Source organism: Ipomoea triloba, chromosome 14 (assembly GCF_003576645.1).
Source record: "Ipomoea triloba cultivar NCNSP0323 chromosome 14, ASM357664v1".
Classification (NCBI taxonomy): Eukaryota; Viridiplantae; Streptophyta; class Magnoliopsida; order Solanales; family Convolvulaceae; genus Ipomoea; species Ipomoea triloba.
Window position 1 is genome coordinate 23224566 of NC_044929.1, and position 8007 is coordinate 23232572.

The following is an 8007-nucleotide window of genomic DNA, read 5'->3' on the forward strand; positions in this document are numbered from 1 at the left end:
TTTGTACTTCATTTGGTTGAGAAAGTATCTATGAACATATATTATATTGTAACAGAGTCAATAGTACTAAAAAAAAAATACAAAGTATAAGTACAAATTTACAAAATGCTGAACATTATAAAATGTACTCTGTATCATTTATTATTACTTGTGTACAACTTACCCCTCTCTCTCTATATGTATAAACAATGAGATTTTGTGATCAATGGCTTCTTAAAAGCCACAATGTACAAATATACACCAATCTCAAAATAGTGAAATCACCTTGACTCGGATTAACTTATAAAGATTCGTAATTTTGTTTTATTTATTTCATATTAATCTAAAAAGATATTTGTGCATATTGCAGTCATCAAGTGGGCCTCTTTTCCAAAATAGGATTTATGTGTTGTTAGGTCTTACAAAACCATCACTTCTAGTTGATGGGCCTAATGTAAAACCAAACGACATTTCATATGTAATACATGTACATAGGATTGGGTTAGCTAGCTACAATTTCCCATGCATGGATATGCTCACTCAATACATGGCAATTGTTTAAAGGAAAACAATACTTGTGTATTCTCGTAATCTCCTATATATATATATATGGCCTCCTTATATGACTTGTATTAATAACTAGTTACCACATAGGAATTACGTGAATAGTATGATGTTCAATGTGTATTTTTAAATTAGTGTTTTAGAATTTATCAAAGTATTATTCGGTATCCTAATATATATCAATACAAAAATATCAAACTTTTCATAAAAGTAAATATTTCAAGAATGCATACTATGACATTTGACAGAAATGTTGGATTAACTGGTGTAATATCAATTTTAGAGGGAAGCATCATCACTGAATAGCACCCTAATATCAATTTTAAGCATCATCACTGAATAGCACCCTAAGCATAGATTTTGCAACACAAAACCCTATTAACTGGCTCAAGCAATTACACCATCCAAACATTTTTTAGTTCCCCTCAGAGACTTAACTTTATTGACTCTTATTAGGTTTGTATAATTACACAAACATTTTTTAGTTTCCCTTGGAGACCTAACTTTATTGTTTCTTATTAGTTTTGTAGATGTAGAAGTGGAGTTAATACCCAATATAGCCCTCAATTAATAGGGATGAGGGGTAGTGGTCGTAGCATTTTTTAGGTACAAGCAAATACCCGGAGTATTCCGGGGTTATCGATCCACAGGGAAGCGGGGTATTAAGCACTAGTTACTAATTAATTCACGAGAAGCTATTCCTACGTTAACAATGGGTATTTATCTAAAATTATGAAAATAAAATAAATGAAGCAAGGCAAACGGACTTTTATATACAAGAGATTAAGAGCGGGATTTTTGGGCGTCAAAGTGTTTAATCACCTAGTGCCAATCTAAAGTGAAATAATCATTCGGGTTCAACAAGTGTGAATGATTGCAATCTAAAAGGGAAAGATTACTCTCGTAATTCAATCCCAAAACATGGTAATTGGAATACTCACTCTCGTGAGCTATTCACAACATATAATCAAGAACAAGCAATAAATGGAATACCCACTCTCGTGGGCTATTCACAATTGGAATACTCACTCTCGTGAGCTATTCACAATAAATCCCTTAATCAACATGTCCTCTCTCGAGGTACAAGAATCAAGTGCAATTGTGGGTGCTCTAATTCATAGACAAATTTAGCAATGAAACAAGTAATTAGGATCCTTAACTACAAGCATCAAGAAATTAAGCCACAATTACAACACAAGTAATAAACCCAAATAGATATTTCATTCAAGCAATTCAAGAACTAGGCACATAGGTTCATAAACACTTATCAATCCAAAAATCCCAAAGGAAATCTTAGCCAAACATGGCTATCTTAGTTTCAACAACAAACAATTCAAAGAAAGATTTAACAAAGCTTAAAATAGAGAAGAGATGAAGAAATTCTCCCGAATGTGTCTTCCAAGCTCTTCTCCTCTCTTGTTGTGGCTTCAAATCTTCTTCCTTGCTCTCCTTTTTGGTCAAAATCCGCAGCCAAGCTTAGGGTTTGAAGAGAAAATGATGCTTTTATAGTGGGTGGAGAATGGAGGGCAAAAATGACAATTTTTAGAAGTTTAGAATCGCAGATCTGTGACATTCGACGCGTCGAATCCAACATTCGACGCGTCGAATCTTTACAGCGCCGAAACGAGGCTATTCTGCCTCATTTTTGGGATTTTCGACGCGTCGAAAGTTGAGTTCGACGCGTCGAAAATTCCTGTGACGCAGTTCCGACTTGCATCCTGATTTTGACCCTTTTCCCCTTCGAATTACACTTTGATGTCTTCATAAGAGTTGTAGCCCTTGAAGTCTTCTTTCCAATGGTTTAAGAATCACCTCATTTGGATATTTGTAGGCTGAGATATGATCCAATTACCGAGGTGTCGCCATATTTAGCAGAAATTACAACTCTTTGATCTTTTGACCATTTTCCCTTTCAATCTACACTTTGATGTCTTCAAAAGAGTTGTAGCCCTTGAAGTCTTCTTTCCAATGGTTCAAGAATAACCTCATTTGGATACTCCTAGACTGAGATATGGTCCAATTACCGAGGTGTCGCCATATTTAGCAGGAATTACAACTCTTTGATCTTTTGACCAGTTTTCCTTTTGATCTACACTTTGATGTCTTCATAAGAGTTGTAGCCCTTGAAGTCTTCTTTCCAATGGCTCAAGAATCATCTCATTTGGATATTCATAGGAAGAGATATGGTCCGATTACCAAGATGTCGCCATGGTAGCGGGAATTACAACTCTTTGGCTCCTTTGAATTGGCTTTTGCTCCCAAATAGTTCTAATGCACTTCTAAACACATCAAAAACATCTAAACCAAGCATTATACCATTTAAAATATGAAAACAAGGAAATAAGCATTGGACACAACATTTTATCACACAATTAACTATAAAACCTACATAAAAACACAAGTAAAATAAGTACAAATGAGAGTGTATCAGGTAGAAGAAGGAATTTGACGAATTTGTTAATAGGGATGATCCTACTTCTCATGGCTAATAAACGATTTTGTTAACAAATGACTAAATTGCATAAAATTATAAAAAATGAGGACTTAATTAAGCACAAAAGATCATTTAGAATTAAATAATGTGTAATCCTGGCCAAGTGAATAGTGCACATGATTATCCTAATTCAATTTTAGGATCTGAATTGGTTGATTTAGGTAGGTTATTATTGTAACGCTTTCTTATTGATTATTATTTTAGCATTAGAGTTACAAGTAGCAATATTAAAGTGTTTGATAGTTGGGGCAACGAGACCTAATGACATACATCTAGCACATGGTATGTGTGATTATATCTTACCATTATCACCCGTTCAATATAATGAATGGGATAAGCTCGTTCATCCATGCATGCATGCACGTACGTTCTATCAAGCAGCTGCACTATATGCTGTCACTGAAACTTAAATTAAATATATAGGCTGAAGATTGTTGGAGTCGCCATAGCCATTAATGGCTAAAGCTAAGCTTGCAGTTAATTAGAAAAAAAACCGAGCGTGCAAATTAATGAAAACTGGCTACTCAAACATCCCACAAGGCAGAATTCCCATGCAGCATGTGTTGTTGTTGATGATGAAAAGCTGGGTGGCTCATTGCTTGCATCCTCTGTTGATTCATGGCTTCCATTTCCAATCTTTGCTGCTGCTGATGCATACTCGTTCCGGCCGCCGGCGCCGGCGGTGGCCTTGACCCTCCGACCCCCAAGAAATCCACCGTCATTGGATTTTGTTCCGCGGGTGGGTTTTGTTCATTGGTTGTGGTCGTAGTGTTCATCAGCATTCCCGTGTAAATCGCGATGTCATTCATGGCGGCGGAAAATCCGCCTTCCGGTGGGGTCGGGAAGTTTTCGAACGCGGGGGTAATGCTACTCTGCTGCTCGAGCGCACCGTAAGGCGGTGGGGTTGACGTCCTGTGGTCCGTTCCCGCCATGCTAGTAGTGAAGCTCTTCTGCATCATGGGAGAGTTTATGCTATTGCTGGCGGTGGCCCCCATCTGCGCCGCCTTTTGCAGTAGAGCCGTGGCGGACATGGGGACCACCGAGGAGCCGTTGAAACCCGGGGAAGGGGTGTTGGAGCTGAGCTGGAGGCCGGAGGATGACGTGGCAATGCTCCTCGGACTTCCGAAGAGGTTGCCGGAGCTTGTGGCGAACATGCCGGCGCCGGCGGCCATGTTGATGGACTTGAAGGGTATGGGTACGAGGTCTTGGGGGAGGGATTTGAGAGGGTTTTTGGGGTCGAAATTGTTGAATTCGGATAATCCCATGGCGGTGTTGGCCGACATGAGCTCCGGAATTTGGGGTTGTAGGTTAACGTTGTTTGGATCCATCAGGCCGCCGGCTTGGTTCACTTTGTTGTTCTCCTCCGCCAGTGCGTCACAGAAAGCTCTATGCGTTATAAAGCTATCTCTCCTGCACATATGCACAACAATGGACCCAAGAATTGTCAAAAACTCACAATACTTATATGTGCATGTATTATTTTGGGTAACTAGGAAATCAGATCACAATCACTACTGGAGACTATGCAAAAGACTATATAATTGATCGGCTCCTTGTAAATAGCCTAGATTCAATAGATTGTTCATAACTGGACCGTTCAAACTGATTGATTCTTTGCAAATAACCTATGTTGCTCATAAGTATATATTGATTGACTCACACAACAAAAGGTGTGCAATTGCAAGACACAAGAATGGTCGAAAACTTAAATACTTATGTATTATTTTGGGTGATTAGGGAAACCACAATCACTGTTCGAGACTTTACAAAAAGGCCATATAGCTCACACACTCCTTCCAAATAGCCTAATTGCCTACAACATAACTTAAATTAAAAAGTGCTCATAACTGACTGAATCAATCCAAAAAAGGTGCCAGGTGTCTCGTTTCTTGCAAAGCCTAAGTTGTCCATAATGGACCGACTCAAACTAGTTAAAAACGCCAAAAGACACAACTATTATTGTGAGTCGAACTTATAACAATAGTTACTAAGTCAACTGACAACCGACTTATTATCTGGATATAAAGAGAGATTGAGCAACATGTTAGAACCTGGAGAAGATAGTTCCGCAGTCACATTTATATTCTCTGGTGCCGCAAGTCTTTTGGTGAGCTTTCCAGTCCGACTGGACTGCATACTTCTTAGAGCATTTGTCGCACTTCCATTTCTTCTCCCCATGTTTGCGGCTGTAGTGTTTCTTGATCCCAGTAAGATCGCCCAGCGCGCGTGCAGGGTTGTGGTGCACGCACGTCGGCTCCGGGCAAATGTACACGCGCTTCCTCACCTCCGCCGTCGTCCTCTGCCGGAGCTTCCATGGAAGGTTGTGACCCCTCCGATGTAGCTGCAGATTCTGATCCCTCTGGAATCCCTTGTTGCAAATCTCGCACACGAATCTGTTCGTCGCCATTAGCGTCGTCGGCGATAGGGCAACCACTTCTGCATTCGGATCTGCATGCAAATGAAAATTAATTTTGATATCAACCGGTCTTATGATCTTAGTAGATAAAGGATCACAAGTAGATAAATGAGACTAGTGACTCGATCTTCTGCAAGACCAAATAAGTCTGTTAGAGGTGTAATAATATTACATTTTTCTTCAAAGAGTGTTATACTTATTCTATAAGTAACAACCACTTAATTTGATCATGATTAGTGTTACATTTTTCTTATTCTCCTGTATAAATATTACATTTTTATTTTAATTTGACCCGACATGTCTCACCAATTTATTAATAATTGATCAGCTCAAACTCAAAAGCCAGGCGAATTCATAACATCGGCTACTATTCATTAAAAGAAAATAGTATAATTATTGTAAATAGTAAAAATAAAATTGTTGTGTAATCAAAAAAAAAATAAAATTGTTGTTTAATTAAAAAAATATTGTCATACTTTTTATTTATAATAATTAGCATTCCTATATATCATTCATTAATATAAAAATAAAGAATTTATATTCTTTTAACGGGTAATAAGTAATAACAGTCTAGGAGTCTGGATTGTTAGGCTTTAAATATAAAAAATAATGTGAACTAAATATTGATGTTTTAATCCAATTTACAAAATAAATGAATATTTAAATAATGAAATTTAATTTCGTTTTCCATTTCATATTCATTCCTTCTCAGCCGTGGGTCCATTCCGGTGAGAGTGCATGTACATACATCAGAACGAGAAAAGTAAACCGGGGCATAGTTCCAATTAAGCTAACAATAATTGAACCCTTTTCAAAGATATTATCCATTCTACAATCAAGATAATCATCTAATTTGCAGTTTGGCAAAAAACCATTAAGCTAAATAATATAATCTTCATTATTAGTCCTATGTAGTCTCACGTAAAGTATATGCATAAACATTTTACATTAAACTTTATATTTATGATAAAACAGATCATAGTTACTCAAATCTGTCTGATCATAGCTGGTAAGAATGAAGTAAATCAGATTAAATTATCTATAAATGACCAATTTAAGCTGAGAAAGCTAATAAGCAATTCATCGGCTAACATAATTCTGAATTTGTATGTTTCATTCTAGAGAAAACTAAGACCAATTATCCGAGTAATTAGGGAAAAGAATTGAATCAGATTAATATATAGTACCTGGAGTTCCCGGCAGATTTCTTTTCTTTTTAGCCGGAGGTTGTTGTTGCTGCTGTTGTGAAGTTGAGCCATTGCTGTTGGTCGGAGTGACAGTCGCCGGCGGCGTGGAATTCGGAGCTTGCAAATGTTTCTGCTGCTGCTGTTGTTGTTGGTGAACTTCTTCTCCGGTGTTTCCTGAAGAGAAACTGCCATCTTCACCTGTAATATTTGACATGACGATGATGAGAAAAAGGTAGTTGTGTTTTTGTCTTTCTTGTTTTTCTGGTTTGGGGAGTTGAATTTAGGAATCTGCTAAGGTTGGAGGAAGACAAAAAGGCAGCTGGGAATTCTCCTCTATTTCTGGTGATCAGAGCTCTCTCCTTAGCTTGCTGCCTTAGTAACAACAACACACAATTCTTGGTCTTCTCTTTGGCTTACATTTTATATATATACACATATAATAATTACTTTATTTATTTGTTTTTTAATAGTATGGTGGCAAGAGACAACTTAGGTGTATATTAATTATTATCTACTAATTTACCATATTCATTTTTTGTTTTCAATAAATTAAAATACAACTGTATACTAAAATTTATGTTGTTGAAATCAGTGTTGGTTGTAAGTCTTACAATGATTTTTAATCGTTGTCTATCGAGTATTCAAGACCCGCAGCCTTCTTGCCTATGACGGCACACTAGTAGCATCATCAAACAATAGATATGTGAACGAAAGAACATCAATCTACTAGAATTATCATTCATATATATATGTTAAATTTAGCAAGATGTAAGAAAGTTTGTTACATTGTTATGTTACCTTTTTATATTTAAATTTCATATTTTACCAGTTATCAAAATATATTGTATTTGTCAAGCATTTCAATTCTCTTTATTTGACTATTGGCTTGTAGTACATGTTTTGTCCCATCAAATGGAATTTTCATAGCAAGCGTGACAAATATATCCACATAACTTAGACATTACGTTGGAATTACTTTTAAAAAAATACATTTGAAGAGTATGTGATGACTGCTAACTTAAAATCATAAATTGGCACATATTATTGTATCGCAAAATCTTTAATTTATGAGAAATTTTACAATTGTTACTCGAAAGGTATATTATGAGTGAAGCTTACATTGTGACATAACCAGTAAAAGAGAATAATGATGTAAATTAATTTAGATTGTCTATAAATGATCGATTATTCAAACTAATAATGTTAATTGATATCTCCTATTAAGAGTCTAAATAATTTTGGTAGATGTGATGTGTGAACCCAACAATATTTAACTAAAAAAATGCCGAGAAATTAGTGTGAGACAAATTATGGGATCATGACTTATAAGCTCCATCATTCAAACAAACTGCTGCCTAAATCAAATT

General features: G+C 36.3%; 1 protein-coding gene across 1 annotated transcript; it reads right to left on the bottom strand.

The window, feature by feature from the left end:
• Nucleotides 1–3428: 3428 nt before the first annotated feature.
• Nucleotides 3429–7045, bottom strand: LOC116005346 (zinc finger protein GAI-ASSOCIATED FACTOR 1-like). Its single transcript, XM_031245628.1, has 3 exons — nucleotides 6641–7045; nucleotides 5089–5485; nucleotides 3429–4447 (listed from the first exon to the last, which is right to left on the bottom strand). Exons 1-3 carry the CDS (start codon nucleotides 6852–6854, stop codon nucleotides 3562–3564), a joined length of 1497 nt encoding a protein of 498 aa, XP_031101488.1. The 5' UTR covers nucleotides 6855–7045; the 3' UTR covers nucleotides 3429–3561.
• Between the last annotated feature and the right edge of the window lie 962 nt (nucleotides 7046–8007).

What these genes read in the sequence shown, in the direction of transcription:
- LOC116005346 (XM_031245628.1), bottom strand. Translation starts at nt 6,854, where the DNA reads ATGTCAAATATTACAGGTGAAGATGGCAGTTTCTCTTCAGGAAACACC. An exon ending in AAATCTGCCGGGAACTCCAG is followed by an intron (nt 5,486 to 6,640) that starts GTACTATATATT and finishes ATTTGCATGCAG; the next exon opens with ATCCGAATGCAGAAGTGGTT. An exon ending in TGCGGAACTATCTTCTCCAG is followed by an intron (nt 4,448 to 5,088) that starts GTTCTAACATGT and finishes GCATATGTGCAG; the next exon opens with GAGAGATAGCTTTATAACGC.